This window comes from Filicampus tigris, chromosome 13 (assembly GCF_054856515.1).
Source record: "Filicampus tigris isolate MCC_2025a chromosome 13, RoL_Ftig_1.0, whole genome shotgun sequence".
Classification (NCBI taxonomy): domain Eukaryota; kingdom Metazoa; phylum Chordata; class Actinopteri; order Syngnathiformes; family Syngnathidae; genus Filicampus; species Filicampus tigris.
This window is the reverse complement of record NC_141229.1, coordinates 21,571,534-21,591,568: the sequence shown is the minus strand read 5'-3', so window position 1 is coordinate 21,591,568 and position 20,035 is coordinate 21,571,534. Positions and strand designations below refer to the sequence as shown.

The following is a 20,035-nucleotide window of genomic DNA, read 5'->3' as shown; positions in this document are numbered from 1 at the left end:
CTCATCTCATTACCTTGCAGCAAAATCCAGCCAAGCCTTCCTATTCATCAAGCTAACGAGTGATTTGCATATTCTGCTGTTTCCTCAGTACTTTAGTATTAAATTCTCCCATTGGCGCTTAAGTCAATTCCTTATGTGCCATTATTGCGCACTGTCAAGGTGCCGCGATTCTCCGGTCCAGAATTCAGATGCAACCACCATGCGCAACCTTTTTTCACCAAATATGATATGTCAATGTTCGGCCATCATTCTAATGTAGTAGGGATACATATACCAGTGTTTTTCAAACACTGTTGTCAGTTGTTTTATTTAATTTATGTGCCTGTGCGGTCTAGCGCCTGGCAGCGTAATCATGTAGTTACTACATTGTAGTACTCTTCCATACCAGTAGGTAGCAGCAGCAGGTAGCTAATTGTCTTTGTTTGGAGACAAGCGAATTAGTGACGGGTGGATGCAGCGACAGGTGGATAGCAGGACGACGGTGACAGTGATGGATAAGATTTTGAAGAGGAAAACTCCTGACTCTAAACTGGACCCTTATAATATAACGTCATTCTTCAATGTTAATAAATGTGCCGCTGAATTTTTTCAATGAAAGAAATGTGCCTTGACTCAAAGTTTGAAAAACACTGACGTACAACCAATGGGCACTCTGTGAGCATGTATGGGACTGGTGTGCCACCACAGTGCCTAAGGGCTCAGCTTGCGAACATCGCAAGGCAAGGCAAGGTTTTATTTATATAGTACATTTCATACACAAGGCAATGCAATGTGCTTCACACAAGCAAAGACAACACCTATAAGTATTTACAAACACAACAGTTAACAACATTCAAAAGCAAAACAGAAAACAAAAGTATCTTACAAAAATTACGAGGATGTATGTTGACATTTAAACAGATTAACAGAAAACTTTGAAACATTTAAAGGTGAAGCAAAAAATAAAAGTGTCTCTCTAAAATAGCTAAAAGAAAATACATGATTTAAAATTGTTAAGAGGACCTTACTCAAAGAAAAAGTTTTTAACCTGGATTTAAAAGCATTTACACTCTGGAATGACTTCATTTCTGTTGGCAGCTTATTCCATTTGTGTGCAGCATCACGGCTAAATGCAACTTCACCATGTTTATTTTTAACTCTGGGCTCCACTAATATCCCCAAGTCTGCAGCTCTCAAAGCCCTACAGGGTTTATATTCAATCAGCATTTCATTATGGTATTCAGTACCCAAACCATTAAGTGATTTATAGACGAGTAGCAGAATTTTCAAATATATTCTACAGCTAATTGGGAGCCAGTGTAAAGTCTTGAGGACTCGAGTTATATATTCTGATCATTTTGTAGTGGTCAGAACACGATCTGCAGCGTACTGAATTAGCTGCAGCTGTCCAATCACAGCTCACCTGTTTTCTGAAGCTGAGCCGTGAGTGGTTGTTACCTGAGCAACTGTGATTTCATTTTCAGTCGACAGAAGTGACAAAATGGCTGGCCCCTGAGATTGCTAAAAACAGGTGAATTTTGCTGCTTAACTCATATTCCACAAATGCAATCTTAATTAGAATACCATGTTTAGAATAGTGTAGGCACATAGACCATTTGAATTTTGGGGGGTTGAATTCCTCTAATCATTGCCAAAAACGTTTAATGTGTCTTTTCACAGTCCAGACATTCAATCCCAGGCACTTCATTTGTTTCTTTCAAAATTTTTAAAACGTTAGGGTAAAAGAGGGTCTGAAAATGTCTGGCAGTAAATGAGTTAAATACCTTAAATTTAAGTGCCGTAAATCCGATAATAACATGCCTAGGGTGTTAACTCTATTGTGGATTTCACTTATTGCGGGGGTGTCCTGGAACCCCGTGCGATGGAGAAGAATTTTGTTTATACTTTCAATCTTAAAGGCGAATGAAATATGCGATAACGCATTAATTAATTGTCAGTTTTTGGACTGCTGCGTGTGGCTATAAAATATATTTTCTCTCTTGACAGTTGGTTATCCTCTGCTGTAACAAAGCAGCTCCAGTCAGACTTGAACGTTGTACTGGAGCACCAATCACTTATGCCGGTGTTTCTTGACTACATTAATGGATAGCTTAACTCCTGTTTAACATAGTTCAGCAGTTAGCAGTCTTCTGTTAACTACTACTTGTCCACCTTTCGTGATGGAGATACTTCTCAGAATTGTAACTTTTTCAATGCCATGGAGTTGATGATGAGTGACTTTTAGACGGGTGGCTAATGTTAAGTCATCATGCTAGCTAGCCAGCCACAGAACTCACGAAGCTGCCTGCAACCATATTCAAATGTGCTTGAAGCTAATTTTTGGGGAATCAGCATCAACAAATGTTATATATTGGTTGGTATCAGCATCAACAAATGTTAAATATCGGTTGTTAAATGTTATATTAGACAATCACACGTCGCCGTACTTGCAGATCAAGCGTGTGATAACCACTCAGTGACTCGCTCGTGCTAATCTACCGGGCATGTTGTCTCGTCTTCTCCGAAGCATTTTCGACTTGCCTGTAACAGCGGAACACATGGCAACAGCTAGTGTTTAAAATATGGCCGAACCAGAACACTTGACATCACTGTACCAAAAACAAACAAACAAAAACCAAAATGTGTAACATTGTTGAATTTTTTAACTATTGTATGAGCAGCAACGGTAGCAGTAGACACTCTCACACATTCATTGACAACACACAGCCATTTTTAAGACAATGCTGTTACCATCCCTTCAGATGCTAACTGTACTAATGAGCTGAAAACTTAACTGCGCTCAATTGTAAGAGTGAAAAAGTGTGTCTTCTTTGGTAGTCTTCGCAATTAGTTGTCCTTAACGCTGAGCACAGGATCCACAAGTTTATTGTGGACATGCATCAAACCTATAAGGACAATCACATTTGCAAAAGTCAGTTACACACAACGGACGCATGTTTTTTAATTAGTTCAGAAGTATACCAAATGTTACTTAACATTAAGAGCATCACTAAGTCATTTATAAGATTAAAGTAAGCTTTAGGTGAGGTTTGAGGGTTAGCCACATTGCTGTATTCGTACCTTTAAAGTATTTCACAGTTTTGACTCGTAACTCCAGTGTGGCATCCTCGTCACATACAAAGATGGTGTGGGGATGCTGCTGGAATGCGGACACTGTCCACATGTGGTTCACTCCTTCTTCTATAGCTTTATACAGGGCAAAGGCTTTGTGTGCGCCAGTGATCAGAATCATGACCTGGGAAGAGGCAGATAGTTGTGATTAATTCATCTCATATTGTTGACATCATCCAAAAGTAATTTGTCAGAGAGAAAGCTGCGAGCTCAGAAAGGCTTGACAAGAGTAGCGTTGAGCCACGATGACCTTTTCCCACAATGAGGTACCAACTTGTGTCAGCACAGCTCTACTTCTAATTGACAATTTTCCAAAGGCAAGTACTATTTTCTAGAACCATGTCAGCCTTAGTCGGTCAGTGGTTTTGAGCTGATGACCCTTTTTCTTCTCCATGGTTATTAACATGTCTTGATGGTTTTGGAGCAGTCAATTTGGGTGATTTCCTAGACTCTGACACAGACTATCTTAATATGCCATCAATAATTACGTTGGAGGTCAAGTCAACCCCCAACTTTTCGTAATAATATGTTCTATGCGCCTTGAGTAGTCTAAACATGGCATTATGATTAACATTGTGTTTGTGGAATTTAAGTTAAGCAGCAAGATCTACCCGTCTTTAGCCATCTCAGGGAGCTGGCCATACATCGCACTTGCTCAGGGCTCATGTAACGACCAATCACGGCTCACCTGTTTTCTGCAGCTGAGCCATGATTGATTGTTGTTACCAGTTACCTTGTTACCTGGAACCCTGAGCAACGGTGATGTTATTGTCAGTCGATAGCAAGTGACAAAATAGCCGCCCCGTGAGATGGACAAAAAAGGGGGATTTGACTTCTTCACTCATATTCCACATACACAATATCAATCAGAAAGCCGTGTGGTAGGTGGGGTGGGGGGTGTGGGGGAGCATGCTAGAATACTACAATAGAGTGTAATTGCTACGGATGTAACGCTTCACTCAAGCCCTGATTCGATTCGATTTTCAGTTCCCGATATTGAATTTTTTATAAACTCACTAGCACAGCGAGTCGCTACCATGCTTGTCTCTGTGTGCTAGTGTGGTGCTGCAGCCATCCACAAATGCATTACGCAATGACCTTGTGTGAAAGCGTGTCAACTAGGGCTGCCACAAACTATTATTTTGCTAGTTGACTAATCACCAACAGTAGTCGCGAATAGTCGACTAATCGGATCATAGGTAAATCGCACCAGGCTCTTACAATATATGACCATCGGTAGCTTACAGATAAGGTATGCACAAAAGAATAATAAAGACAATTAAGATGAAAGTACATTCAACGTGTATTAAACTTTGCAGCTTATACCAACATTTGTGACATGTTTATAAATGGAGTAATTGAAATTCAACACGATACTGTGGCCTTATTTTTCTTTTAGCTGTAAATGTTTAGTGCATTTTAAAATGGAACCGAAAACTATACACTATCCCGAGTTGCACTATTACTATAAAACTACCTATAAATACTAAAAGAAATACTTGCAAACATATTTAACTTTTCTTTCCTTTTTTAATGTAAAAGAGTGTGAAATCATGAGTAAACTTCGGTAAAAGCACTGTGCTAAATAAAACTAAACATTTGTATTGGTTTTAAATTTTGTTTTTATTCAACGCTGATCCGAAACTTTTTTGGTTTTGCTTCTCTAATATGCATAGCGGTAATTAGATCTACACATTCAAAACGTGGTATGCACCCGGAATGAAAAAAAAACCTTTAAAGATTAGGAGGAACATGTTTTTATTACCACTGTAAATTTGTATATTCTAACGACATAGGTATGTTATGTCTTTTATTGTTAAGTGTTGCCATTCAGGGTTTGTGGAAAACAAGTCATGTTGTGTTAACTTTAAGTGGTGATATTTCCGAGATCGTACGTGGTCACAGTGACCGTGAGGCAGCACATGTTGACATCCTCTCTTACTATTTTTTGTCAACCGTGGGATTGCGAGTATACAAAAATTGTGTTTTGACGTTTAATAAAAGTGAGCTTGCTGACTAATGCCTCCATAGTCCATAGCAGACGCTACAAAATATTAGCGTTCCACAACAGGTAATGCGTGCGGCCTTCAGACGCACACAGTAGCCTGTGCACTGCTAACTAGCTAGCTTCCAGAAAGGACTGTCCATATGTCATAAATGAAATTGGGCATCGGCCACAAAGTGCTTCCTTTTTAGATGCTCGTTTATCACCGCCGTGCTGCTATGAAATGGAGATTTACATCGTTTTAATTTTGTGAAATGCAACCGGACTTTTGAATTCTGTTGTTAACTTTCACTGGATAGCCATGGCACAATTACCCACAATGCTTGTGTTTACATCACGGATTACCCTGATTACCTCTATTGCGCATGTGCGTTGCAGACAAGGCAGGACATGAGAGAGAGCGGCTATAGTTAACATGGTAGTTGCAAATCGATTCTTTTATTTTTTTACAGCGATGTACATTTTAAGCATTTATATCGATTTTATATCGATTTTCGAGAAATCATTAAATCCCTAGTGATTGCACACCCACTACAGTATGTGCCAATGGCACTCTCATTGTCAGAGCAGAGGGAGTATAAATTTAACTAAATAAGTAAAGTTATTCAGCTGATGTCTATTTCATTTTAGTTTTCTTTAATAAGCACAGGTGGACAATTCACAAAATTGGGCATCACGGGCACCCGTCCATCAGTTTTTCAAGCCGAGCCAAACTGTAATCATCAATGCATCATGTTATTTTAACTGCACTTCTGTCATCGCTATCGTCAGTCTGTCAATTCATCCCAAAATGAAAAAAAGAAAAACATGTAATAGTCCAACAGATGAAAAATCTAATTTGATTAAAATGGTAAATTGAGTGCACTAGTGTCTACATATGATGCCTGCCCAAAGAGCTTTACACAGACATAAACTCACTTACACTCGTTTGCCAATCTATTGAACTTGTAAATCCACCGGGAGCATGCTGGTGGTTACCTGCAGCTGTTTTAACTCCTAAAACACCCAAAAGTTTTAATTTAAAGTTTAAAATGGCCTATATAAATAAAGATGTATTGTATTGTATTGTATTGGGGGCAGCACAGTGGTCGACTGGTTAGCACAAAAACGTGCTTGGTAGATTAACTGAACATTCTGAATTGTTCCTAGGTATGACTCCAAGTGTGAATAGTTGCGATTAACTGGCAACCAGTTGAGGGTGTACCCTGCCTACTGGCTGGAGACAGCTGCGATAGGCTCCAGCACGCCGGGGGTGGCAGGCGATTGCTTGGGGCCCACACTTCTTCCTGCTAATGCTATTGCAATGACTAAAAAAAATACAATGACGCTAATTTGTTGACTTTTTGTAGAAATGTGAACTCTCCACCAAAGTAATGCAAGATGTGTTGTGTTGTGAGGATTATTTTGATTTGAAAAGGTGATGAAATGCCCAAAATTGGACGTGTTTTTTACAGGACAGCGACGATATGACATTTATGATAAAATGAATGGAGGAACGACTTCACTGTTAACGCGCACATCCGTTTCTTCTTAATTGTTCCAAATGACGGAATTCTGTCATGTCAACGGAGGTCTTTAAAACCTGGCTAGGTGTAAAAAATAAAAACCAATAATCTGCGTCTGTGTAGTGTAGTGTGCTCTTCAGTGAACTTTCCTTATATTTTGACCATAGATTGTGACCTGGGGCTGTGTCGCGTTCTCAATTATTTGCTCCTCCGTCCCGTTTATTTAGGCTATGTTATTTAATAAAAATGACAAATGACTAGGGATGTCACTATATCCAAATATCACGACATGAACCTCGCGAAACGATAATTATCACAATATTGTGGGGATGTTGGCGATATATAAAGAGCTCACGATACTGTATAGAAAAGCTCATGATATTGTAAAAACACATCACAATATTCAGATTTTGTACATAACATTATTCACAAAGAAATAGGCTTGGCCAGTCATGTGCTCCTATTGGCTCAGCAGCGCAAAGTATCATGGCTTATGTAGTTCACAATGGGGGTGAACAATTTATCGTTTTGACACCGAAATCGCGATCTCAGACAACGCGATTTCGAGATCGCCAAAGATGTGATTTCTTTAAATGGCACTTTTCCCCCTCGCTCACCATTAGTGGCATGCTACTGTCGGCAGGTCCAGCGCCAAACTGTTTAAAAAAAAAAAAAAAAAAAGCGTTGTACTACTCCTCGCTGTTGCCCGTACTCCTGGAAGTCATTTCGTTTGCTGCTGCTTGAATTCTAAGCGCTAAGCTATCTTGACCTGCAGCAGCACGGTCTTTATTTATACTATATGTAAGTCCGTGCAAAGCAGCAACGAGCTGCGTGCTGCGCATCATCTCTTCCGTTGTGACAAATAAACGACTCCGTTAACAAGTGGCCTTTTCACCGTGAAGGCGAATGAGGGGTCGCAAAGTGTGCTAATCGCTAAAGTGAAATGCGGAGTCGAGAATAGCAAAATAAGTGCTTAGGTGTATAGTACACTTTTTACTGAAGCCTGACTAGAACCGCGTAAGGGTGGAGAACAAGCAGTTATGAACAGAAATGTTGCATTACAATCAGCACATATGTAGACCAAAAGTAAGGCGAGGGCTGCATTAGCAATTTAGCACACGCTGTAACACCGGCCGGAACTCGCCAATGGCATAAATAACCCAATCACAAATATTCTCGTTGTGATTTACACTCACCATTACTGTTAGGACCAAAAGATTCAAATAATACCATAATATGCATTTCAAGCCATACCGCTAAGCCCTCAGTCTCTGTTTGAAGCAGTTAAGTCTCTAGCAAAAATATGGGAAAAATATTGACTTATGTACAAAGAACATGTACATTAGCACAAAATGTAAAACATTTTGGGGTTAAAAATGATTTTTATATACACAATTGCACATGAATGCATATTTATTCTTGATGGCAAGTAGTACAGTAATATTTTACTGGAACCATTTTCAAAAACTTGAAAAAGGACTGCCTCCTCCACAAAACCTCTTTAGTGTATTTGCATTATTAGAGTAATAGCTTTTAATGTTTTTGAAGGTATAATGGCATTTTGTGTCATGTTTGTAAATTTTACTGTACATTGTGACTATTGCACTGAAGCTTGATTTCGAGAAAATTGCAAATCAAATCGAAATCGCATTATCAGTCAGAAAAATCGCAATACAATTTCTCCCTAAAATCGTTCGGTCCTACTTGTAAACATATTTCACTCATCTTGGGCACCAATCCTTTTTTCTCCAGCGGGAGACTAGGCATTTTCAAGAGAAAAACACAGCGCCAAACAATTCTATAAATAAACGATGCCTCGACTACTAAAATTACTTGTCGACAATTTTGATCGTTGACGTCGGCGTGTTAGTCAACTAATCTTGGCATTTCTAGTGTCAAGTAATTTACGCAATGTGTGTATGCAGTTTGTATACAGTAGTTCAAATAGTACAGTAGATAACATTAACTTCAATGTATATGAATGACCTACAATGATCAACACCTTAAACTAGGCACTTAAACTACACTAATAAACTAACCACCAGAGCATGCTGTAACTGCACAAATGAAAAACAACTTGGGCTTTTAAACAGATTTGCTGCCATTAATAATGTGACATGATGACGACAAAATCGTGCCAATTTTAATATCGCAATATCACTATATTGCGACATCCCTACAAATGACATTTTTGAGAAGAAACGGGACCCAGAGAAGTTACATGCAACATACAATTTAAGACCCGGATATCAAAATTGAAGACAATTCCTAAATTCAATGCTTTTAAGACCCTGCGGGAACCCTGCTTATACGTCTGTGGGTTTTGTCATGACGAAAGAAGTTAGACGTTGTCATTGTTGTGTCTTCAGTAAGTGAGGTGCAAGCCATGTGTTTTGCCATCTGACAACATTTGACAACTGCTGTTATAGGGATTGTGGTATTGCCCCCCCCCCGGCTTGTTTTAAAACAATTTGTGCCCACTAGTATATTCAGACGCTTAGCACATCAAGGTGGAGTTCATGCACTTTTTCTGGCGTTCACTACTTCCGGAAATACGCCATATAGAAAACCTGCAGTGAATAGTGGTTTGCTGGTATGCTTTTATTTTGAAGGCCGGGAAGGAGGGGAAGTGTGCAAAATAAATAAGTAATTTGACTACGACTTCTGCGACTTCTTCTTCTACGACTCTTCTCTATAATAGACCCAAATAATTATACAATACGACAAATCCAACCCCGGGGCTCGCAATGCAAGGAAGCACGCAGTTGGGTAAATACTACTGGCGCATTTGAAGCGTGTCCACAGCGGGTTCGAATAGTAAATTAGCCAGCTAATGGTCCTTCAAAAGCCTCTGCCGTTAGCGTCTCTCCTGCAGTGACGTCAATCACGGACACTTTTTTTTTTTTTTGGGGGGGGTCAGGGGGCGGAGGCCGACAATGATTATGAATATGGCCGGAGGGTCGCGGCCGGAAGGGTACCCAAGTCAAGGGTGGAGGGTCGCGGCCAGACCGGCAAAAAATGGTCAAGTGCCCAGCTCTGGTAAATTCTATCTTACTTCCTTGGCATCCATGACAGTGCCAACTCCGACAGTCAAAGCCATGGTAGGAACTTTGGAGAGGTCATTGCCAAAGAAACGAGCATTTGCCACAATGGTGTCCTTTGCCAGCGTCTTCACTCTGGTTCTTGAGACAAGGCTGGAGCCTGGCTCATTAAATGCTATATGGCCATCAGGACCAATACCTGCAACATGGGAAGTACAGGGTGAAGCACTGAGCTGGAGAGGGTCCATGTTTCACCAGAGACAAAAAAAAAAAGAAAGAAATCAGAAAAAATAAGGTGTCTGACCTCCAACAAACAAGTGGATTCCTCCAGCCTCTGCAATCTTTCGCTCATAGGCCTGGCACTCTGCTTCCAGGTCCTCTGCGTTTCCATCCAGGATATGAGCATTGGCGGGATCAATGTCAATGTACTTGAAAAAGTTGTTCCACATGTAGGAGTGGTAGCTCTCGGGATGGGCACGGGGTAGACCTGGAAAACAAGACAGCAAGTCTTACAATGGTTTCTATACAACAAAGGTGGGTAGAATAGTCCAAAATTGTACCCAAGAAAGAGTACTGTTACTTTAGTATATGACTCAAGAAAAAGTAGTCCTCCAAATGATTACAAGAGTAAGTACTGTAAGTAACTATTCAAGTACTGAGTAACTGGTAACTTTGGATTTAATTTTTAAGTAGCACATGAATGTGGCGAGGCTGCATTCAGCCATTTTGGTCCTCACCTTTGGAATAGCCTGCCAGAGGACGTCAGGTCTCCAGAGACTGTTAATATTTTTAAGAGGAAGCTCAAGACACACCTTTTTAGTTTGGCTTTCAACAACTTTTAAATAATTGTTCTTTTCTTTTGATTGAAGATTATTTTTATCTTATCTTACTGATTTTAGTTCTTAGACTATACTACTGTTCTGTCTTTTAGTTTTGTTGCTCTCTGCTGTTGTCAGCTTTTAGCTCCAGTGTTTCCTCATGGGTGGGCCTCCGCGTTGGGGGAGGGGTGGCCCTTACCACGGGGGCTGTCATTGCAGGGACTCCTTGGGTCCAGGTAGCCGGCGGCCTCTACACTTTGTGTGGGGTCCGCCTGTCTTGGGCTTGTTGGGAGGGAGGGCGTGAACAGATCTTTTTAAGGTCTGCTTTGGATGTTTTACAGCACTTTGAGTTGCATTTTTATGTATGAAAAGTGCTATATAAATAAAATGTGATTGATTGATTGATTGAATGATTGAATGATTGAAGGAGCGGCGGTATCTCTCCTTTGCACAGCCAGGGTGTAACAGTCTGTCACTGAAGGAGCTGTGGAGTGCTGTTACGGTGCCCTGGAGGGGGAGGGTCCAGCATTGATGACAGCTTGGCCATCATCGTCCTGTTCAAAGCCATTGCTGCAGCTGAAGGGCAAGGGTCAGCTCTAACTATCACGCCTTTATGTCCCTCGAGGTGGACTGCTAACAGTGCTGTTCTCAACCAGTATGGGATGGTGCTCGAGATGAGATGGCTGCCAGTCATTCTGAGTCTACAAGCCGGGCAAGAGTTTACATGTTCAACTGCAACATGGAAATGTTGTAGTGCGGGACTTTTGCTTGCCTTAAATGTCGTCAGTGAACTAGAGATTCTAAACACAGCCCTCCAAAGAAAGACTCAAACAATGGAGGTCATGCTATCTGCAGTTTCCTTGGTTCAAGAGACCTGGAAATCCAAAAGAAACCCAGAACACTTTGAGGCATTTTTTTTTTAGAAGGCAGAGGACATGTGTGAAAATCTGTCTCTAGGGCCCATTGTTCAACCACGCACATGGACATGCTCATTCATCCATTTTAAAACCCAAGTTTGAGACTGTTGGCTTTAGATATGAAGCCAGGGGGCCCAGGTCAACAAGGTGGGATGTAGACGCGCCAGTGGGACCAAACACCATAACTTCAGTTTTCTTTTCATTGAAAATTAGGAAATTTATTGATATCCAGTGTTATGGAGAATGCATATTTTTTTTGCTCAGTGGGATATAGATTTGGCAGTCGTCCGTATAGCAGTGGAAGGAAATACCGTGTTTTCAAAGGATGGAACCCAGGGGCAGCAAATACAATGAGAACAGCAATGGCCCCAAAATAGAACCCTGTGGAACACCATACGATAGAGGGGCAGAGCGGGACTCAGAGGAACCTCGGCTAACAGAAAAAGTTATGCCAGCCGAATAGGATCAAAACCACACTAGAGCGCATCCACTAATGCCCACTTGGCGTTGCAAATGAGTCAAAAGAATAGTGTTGTCTATATTGAATGCTGCAGTCAAATCCAACAAAACGAGTAGACTACAATACGTAGTCTCCAGTGTCATTTGCCAGGAGGATGTCATTAAAAACGCGTAGCAGGGCTGAATCTGTGCTAATCTGTGCTATTTTGAAGCCTGACTAGAAAAATTCCATATTATGTTCATCCAAGAAAGATCTTAAGTGCACCACTTTTTCCAGAATTTTAGACATAAAAGGCATCTTGGAAATGGGTCTAAAATTGGATCGCACAGCTTGATCAAGGCCAGTTTTTTTCAGCAGGGTTTTCACTACAGCATGCTTAAAATGTTGGGGGACCACACCAGAAGACAGGCTGCGGTTGATGATGGCTAGAACCGAATCGTAGGGACAATCTCCTCAAAGAAACGTGGATGAACGGAGTCATAAGGGGAGCCCAATGGTTTAATATGGCAAACCGCATCCTCCAAAAATATCAAAGAAACCGGCTCAAAGGAATCGAACACTGCTGAACAAGGAACTTGGACAGGGGGGTCAAATGTGGCGTTCGAAACAAGGCCCTAGCGAAGCAACCTTGTCAACGAAAAACTGCAAGAATCTATCGCACATTTCAGGGAACGCGTCCGTGCAAATCGGTTGATGGGGCTTCAGTACAGAGTCAATTGTTTAAATAGAGCAAGTGGATTTTGGCGATTTGCCTGATTCAGACATGACAAGTGGTCTGTCTTGGACTCCTTCACCTGTCTCTGGTAACGATGCCAGCCATCCTGCAGCCTGTCTTTTTTCCACCTGCGTCCAGCTCTGCGGCATTCCTGTTTAGCTGCGCGAGTGCTCTCATTGAACCATGGCTCCGGTGCGATTTTGTGCCGCATATTTTTTTAATGGAGCCACGGAGTCGGGGGGGGGGGGTGTAGTTGACAGCGCAGAGCCCAGGGATGGCACTGGCAACTTCAAAGAAAGTGCCCTCAAAGCTGCTGAACGATGTGGCAAATATACACTGCTTACATTTAAAATTGTTTGTAAAAACAGTCACCGTTCCTCCACCATGGCCTGAAGTTCTCGGCGCATCCAAGTAAGAGCATGCAGGCGGTAATAGTTCAAGCATCACACTGCACTCACCGGCGCAGGTTCAAGTCTCCATCAGGCAGAGGAAATCCAAGTCATTGGAAAGAAATAGCTCCGTCAGAATATACGATTTGTTCGACAACGACCAGGCGTTCAACAACGCTATGCTTGTGGGAGCAGCAGCAGGTGTGCGTGTCACCTCCGATCGCTGGGCCCTGGGAAGCTCCATGAGGAGCTGGCAATCCATGCTTCCGTCGTGATGGGAGCGCGTGGACACGGAAGAGGTCCGCCACGATGTCAGCAGGCAACGACTTCTGCCAACCATGCTCAAACGCACCATAGCCTCCAACGCTGCACCGCAAGTCCAACAAAGTTTGCCGATCATACACCAGCAGAGAATCCGTGTATAAAGCACCGATCACCAAAACCAGCAGAATGAGCCGAATTGGCAAGAGGGTCGCCGAACACACCGGCGCACTGTTTGCGATCTTGACAAAAATCAAATTAAAAAATCAAATAAAAAAATCAAATAAAAAAATCAAATTTTGCGGTTGGCACGATGTTATGATATGGGTAATTTGACATTACAGACAAACAACAGTTTAACCCAACGTGCGCGCACGCACGCACGCACACGCGCACACACCCCCACACACGCACGCACTCCTGGGCGTCCATCATAGGCGCATAGACCAGTCCATAACGGATTATTATTATTTTTTTATGGCAAATTATTCTGCAAAACTTGTGACATTACCAACTTACTTTCACTCATGTTACTGTACTGTACTCTAGAATTGCATTAACAAGAATTGAAGTTTGGCGATATTTCAAACAAAAAAGCAAAACAAAAACAAAAGACAACCTTTTTTCCTTCAATGTCCTCTTAGGACAGTGATTCTCAACCAGTGTGCCATGATAGATCATCAGGTGTGCCGCGGAAAATTATCCAATGTCAACTATTTAGATAAAAATATATTATTTTATAATATTTGTTTTGTTAATTAAATATATGGATGCCAGGCACGTACAGCAACAGGCAAAACAATGAAATGCTTTTCGACTAGTGGTAAAGGTACATAATTTACCTGTATATCCACTTTTTGTGATTAATTTTGCTAAGTGGTGTGCCGTGAAAAATTTTCCGATGTGAAATATGTGCCTTCGCTCAATAAAGGTTGAGAAACACTGCTCTATGGGCTCCGGAATTAACAGCTCGTAACTCACCAACATATTCATCCATGTTGAATGTTTTCACAAATTTGAACGATAGATCTCCACTTCTGTAATATTCAATTAACTTCTGGTAACAGCCATATGGAGTGCTCCCTAAAAGGAAAATACACATAAAGTGGCATGTATCCTTCAAGAAAAAAATTCAACTCACACTTGATGCACACTACAGTATGTTTTTGTTGCGCACCAAACAGAGAAGCACATCACACATGAAGGCATGCAGAAAGAGATCTGGAAGCAGATTAGCATGATGGAGAGATGCTAGTCTGCAATCATCAGACAACACTATTTACATTTGGCCCGCAGAGCGACTCCATGACCTTCCTGTTCTAAAGACCAAGCCACCCCATGCAGTCAAATGTAGCATGAACACAAGACATTAAGCGCAAGGACACCCACCTGTAGGAAGACCCAGGGTAAAGAAATTGTTGGCGCAGGGTTCAAACTGGATTATTCGGTTCCGAATATATTTGGCTGCCCACTCACTGGCCAGATCATAATCGTCCAGAATGACCAACCTCATTCTGTCCACTCTACTAAATGAACACTCGGCGTTTAGTACAGAGATTGTTGAAATACTTTAACCATTCAATTAAATCTGAACGCTCAAACTAACTTTTACTTCAAGTGGTTCATCTCATGATGGACTAGCAATTTATCCCAAATAAAAGCTATTTTCGACGGCTGATTTTAGCATTGTAGAGTGTTAGCAAGCAAAGCGAATAGCACGCTCGATATATTATAAACATTTAACAGTTTGCAATGACTCAAGTGAGTTCCACAAAACTTGCCTGGCAAAATTAGTGAGGTGTCGTCATATGTCACACGCAGTTTTAAACGGATAAAATATCCTACCGGTCAACTAAATGTTTGGGTTTTTTTCCTTGAGAAATGCGGTGGCAGTCAAATGTGTCACGTGATCAACAGCAGGACACGTGACTTGGAAGCTACAATTAGGAACATTTAAATATTTTTGAACGATGCAACTAAAACACCTAATAGCATATGTACGGGAATGGTCTGTGTAAATAGTTTGTATCATAGTGATAGTAGTTTATTATAACATATGGAGATTTCGTTTCAATTCAGTTCAGTCTGCGAATCAAAAGATGTGAACAATGACCGCTATTTTCGTAGGTTTTTGTTTTGTTTATTTTAACTTTACAGAAAGTGCATTTCACGTCAAGGCTTTTTTTTAACCTTTTCGAAGGCTGCATTTTCGGCCGCATGACGTCGCATCAGGCGAGACTCTACCGCAAGTGGTTTGCAAATTCTAGAACCACGGTTTTTCAAACTGAGACATTGTCAGGTGCGCCGTGGGAAATTAACTAATTTCCGTGCCTGTGCGGTGTAGCGCATTGCATCGTAATCATGTCTTTACTACATTGTAGTTCCATACCAGCAGGTAGCAGCAGCAGCGGGTAGTTGTCTCTGGTTAGAGACAAGCGAATTAGTGACGCATGTTTATCCAAACAGACCGATGTTTCACACTGAGTATCAATATAAAACATTACAAAATACATTTTTTCTTTGTGTTTATTCAATTCCTATTCAAGACGTTATAATATAACGTCATTCTTCAATGTTAAAAATGCTTATATAAACTATACAACACTTATATTGTTAAAATACGCTTTTTTCCCCCCACGATTTCAGCTGGTGGTGTTCCGCGGGATTTTTTCAATGAAATAAATGTTCCTTGACTCAAAAAGGTTTGAAAAACACTGTTTTAGAAATACAATTCGCAGGCAAGGTCCTTCGAAGTATTAAAAGGCTCCTCCTCATGTAGCCTCAGTGGACCGGATAAAGTGTCAAATTTGGACAGTCTTGCAACACATGGCCCCTGTGACACTTGCACGATGTCGAGTAGACACATAAGGTTGGCCGTATTCCATATATGATTTATCTTGTACACAAGCCGAATTTAACAAAAGTGATCAAACCAATCCCAACATCAGTCAAATTATTGGTTCAAAACAAATTTATATGACTATTACGGTGAGATTTAAATGTTCTCAAATTCGAAAATAATGACCTTTTGACTCAGAAAAACAAACAATCCGACAAAGAAAACTCTAACTCTATACATCAAATATGCAGTCAGTCCCAAAGTAAAAGTAGTCCACTTCAAAATTTTAAGCACCGTTTGTCCATCCAAAGAACTGCTGAGATTTTGTATTGACTACAATAATTGTACCTTCTGTGAATGAGATATTTTAACTACTGCTGATTTTTTCTTTGAATGTACGTACAAAACGGCTATCTGGAAGGAATTTCAGGATTGCCTGTATCTCAACAAAAATTGTTCTTTCTCTTTCTGTTCATCTAAGGAAGATATTGTTTTTGGTCTGATAACACATGTGAACTGGTGTTAAACAACCTGTTATTGTTAGCTCAATATTTCATCCACAGCTCCAAATGGAGAAAGATTTTGTCTTCTGTTGACTGAAAATGACATCACAACAGCTCACAACAAAAAATCACGGCTGACCTGTTCTCTGAATCTGAGCTGTGATTGGTTGGCATATTGTTGTGCACCACAACCTACATTAATTTAAAATCCATTGTGCACCTATTCAATATGCTTTTGCAACTTTTTGAATACCACTTGACTGGATCTCTGACAGAGCTCAGACAGAATGACTATCAGATTCTTGATTAATTTGCAACTACCCACCTTTACAAAGAACTTGCCCAAACTAATGTCATTTTACAAGCACAGTGACTGCTGTGCTATTAGAACCATTAGCTGGAGCATTAACCATGACCAATCTTCTCTGATGTCTTCATGATCTTCAGAATGTACAAGTAAAAACATATATATTTTTAAACAGTTTAATTTATAATCATAAGAATTATTTGTACTTGAAATATTTGCTTTTCTATTTGGATATTTGCTTTGATTAATAATTCTGGTTACCAAAAGGTATGGCTCATTTGACAAAGTAAAATCCCTTTGTTTTATTCATTTATATTTAATTATTAGTGTATACGTCTCTCATTTCATTGTTTTTAATGTCACGCTGGCTATTTGGAAGTTTAAGTGAAGTTCAAGTGTGCCTTTGGAGGGTGATTATTTTACAGTTCCACTATCATTGTTTAACTCTCACTTACTGTCATGTGTTTTACTGCACGAGAAATCAAATTCAAAATAAAAAAATCACACAAGGTATCGATCAAAATTGACATAAAAGTGATCGGTATCATATCGAATCAATCGAGTCTGGTATCGCTCATCACTGGTGCCTTTCCACACGTCAAAAGTTTTAATAGCTGCATACAAACTATTCTAAGTAATAATTGGGTTCGGAGTGTACAATACATGCTACTATTAGAGAACATTTTAGTATAAATCCCAAGACAAAGCATTCATCCAAGCAAAATATTTGGCTTTAACATTTAATGTTGTACATACAATAAGATATGCACAAAACTATATGTATAATGGTTATCGTTCTGGAACCATTACTTGGTCCATAACTTGGGCCTGGATGTGTCAAATGATTGCAACAAAAGAGTGAAAACTGGCTGTTGGCTAGGAAGTTGGTGAAGCCTCCATCTGGCGACAGTAGACTGGGAACGCCAGGCCGGGCAAACTGCTAAAATGTCCAATTTACTCTCTCTTCTTGTAGTCTTCCAGGTGGGCCAGAATCCATCCAGATGGTCCGAGGATGGCCATGGAGAACAAACCCAACCCGACTAGAGTTTCCTGGAGGCCAAAAAGACAAACATGAGCCGTGCTCTCATTTATGTCACCTTAGTGTTACTCAATAAGGTTGAAGATACAGTCTATATGCTACGATGTAACATGTACCCAAAATATTTATCTTGGTTGTTTATTAAAACTGTTGAGTACAGACTTCTCTGGCGTCTTCCCTATTTCCGGAAATACGCCATAGCAAACCAGCTGTGTATAGTGCTTTGCTGGTAAGCTTTTATTTTGAAGGTCGGGAAGGAGGGGAAGTGTGGAAAATAAATAAGTAACTTGTCTACAACTTCTAGCTGGCTGTTGGACCCAAATAATTATACAATACTAAAAAAATCCAGCCCGGGGCTCGCAGTGCAAGTAAGCACACATGTTGGCTAAGTACTACTGGCGCATTTGAAGTGTCCACAGCGGGTTCAAATTGAAAATTAGCCAGCTAATGAACTTTAAAAAGCCTCTGCCGTTAGAGCATTTCTCCCGCGGCAACGTCAATCATGGATGCTTTTTTTGGGGGGGTTCAGAGGGTGGAATGGGGCTGGGGCCGACAATGTTTATGACTATGGCCGGGCGTCGCGGGTACCCAAGTCAAGGGTGGAGGGACGCGGCCGGACGGGCAAAAAATGATCAAGTGCCCAGCTCTGCTATTTACTGTTTCGTGTATGTTGGCGGCCGCTTTTGGACGACGCCATGTTCAGGACGGTAGCCACACAGGGAGAGGCGAGATTTTAGTGAGCGTTTTACTTCCGAGCCAACATAATAACTCATATTTCCTAAGAAATTAGGATAGGAAAGGTAAGATACAATCACGCATATTCCTATAGTTAACTGTGGAAATGTTAAAATAGCACGATACAGACTCTTTAAACTGCCATATAAAGTCTCGTCAAACAATAAAGATGCGGGAAACGAGCGAGAGCATTATCTTTATCCTAAAAAAGCAAATGCCAAGATGAAATCAAAATCCAGAACAACATTCGCAAATAACTCATTTGGCACAATGAAAATAATATATGGATACATTTAACCAGATCGCGTTCATATACCCTCAATTCTGACCTCGTCGGTCAAGGACAGCATACGGCTGCATGCTAGCAGAGAATGTCACGCGAGTTTACTGACCATAGCGCCTATCTTCTCCTTGGCAGGTCGAGTGTAGACATTTGCCCTCAGACAAACGGCATGTCCCCGCAGAGCGGGTGCAGCACGGCAAGCGATGGTTCGCAGAAGCCCAGACATCTTTGCCTTCTGGAATGACAGACGCGTCTTCTCTTATGTAGTATCTACTGGCTGTGTGGTATTCGGCACACTGCTGAGGTCACTTCCCTTTGCCGCACCGAAACTCCAAATGACTTCTTCAGTGCCGCCTACTGTCCGGCGGGAGTACGATGAACACTTGCTCAAACCAGGACCTCGTTGAGCGGAAATATCTCAAAGCAGCTTTCGGTGTTCAAAATAAAGTGGCCTTTTCTTCAACCTTTTTTTGCTTTTCTTCTGTTCATGTGATGTAACTCTAGCCCTAAATTCGTAACCGACTGTTTTAAGATATTTTTATTCAGTAGACTATACATCTATTAAATTAATGTATCTGGATCCACAGGATTTTATTTTGTGCAACCACTTAACGAAATAAAAGTGAGTAAATTCAACACATTTTTTCAGTGGGGACAAATGTGACAGGCCCTTTTGATACGGTATGTTTTTTTTAAATATAACTTTATTTTGGAATACAAATTATACAAAAACAACAGCTAGGGGGAGACAAACTAAGTAACGAAGAAGACGACACTGCGAAATCATAAATAACACAGACGAACAGAGTCTTCTGTCCTTTTACATTTGTGGATAGTTCAATAGTTTTAATATATTATTTGACTTCATTTACAAACATATACAAATTTGGTCTCTGATTATTATATTCACATTTATGTATAAGGCATTTAGCCAACAATATGGTAAAATTAATCATGTAAAATATTTCTTTATTCAGAGATGGGTAGTCATTGAAGCCAAACAATATATTTTCAAAACAAAGAGAAAGGCTTGGTCCTAAAATAGTGACAGTACAATTATAAATATCTTTCCAAAATTTAACAGAAAATGGGCAACCCCCAAACAAA

At 40.6% G+C, this 20,035-nt stretch overlaps 2 protein-coding genes across 4 annotated transcripts; both read right to left on the bottom strand.

Moving 5' to 3' along the window:
- Positions 1-691: 691 nt before the first annotated feature.
- Positions 692-15,166, bottom strand: LOC147137939 (glucosamine-6-phosphate deaminase 2). 3 transcript variants are annotated; one of them, XM_086050040.1, is made up of 7 exons: positions 15,004-15,166; positions 14,612-14,748; positions 14,204-14,305; positions 9,967-10,149; positions 9,677-9,861; positions 3,061-3,235; positions 692-2,885 (listed from the first exon to the last, which is right to left on the bottom strand). In XM_086050040.1, exons 2-7 carry the CDS (start codon positions 14,733-14,735, stop codon positions 2,827-2,829), a joined length of 828 nt encoding a protein of 275 aa, XP_085906166.1. In that variant the 5' UTR covers positions 14,736-14,748; positions 15,004-15,166; the 3' UTR covers positions 692-2,826. The 3 variants fall into 3 exon arrangements, with proteins under 3 accessions (XP_085906166.1, XP_085906165.1, XP_085906167.1); XM_086050039.1 differs by having other exon boundaries at positions 14,612-14,745; positions 15,004-15,165; XM_086050041.1 differs by lacking the exon at positions 14,612-14,748 and having other exon boundaries at positions 14,204-14,301; positions 15,000-15,162.
- A 2,431-nt stretch (positions 15,167-17,597) lies between these two features.
- Positions 17,598-19,241, bottom strand: cox8a (cytochrome c oxidase subunit 8A). Its single transcript, XM_086050644.1, has 2 exons — positions 19,038-19,241; positions 17,598-17,921 (listed from the first exon to the last, which is right to left on the bottom strand). The coding sequence occupies exons 1-2, from the start codon at positions 19,152-19,154 to the stop codon at positions 17,826-17,828; spliced, it is 213 nt and encodes a 70-aa protein (XP_085906770.1). The 5' UTR covers positions 19,155-19,241; the 3' UTR covers positions 17,598-17,825.
- Positions 19,242-20,035: the final 794 nt, after the last annotated feature.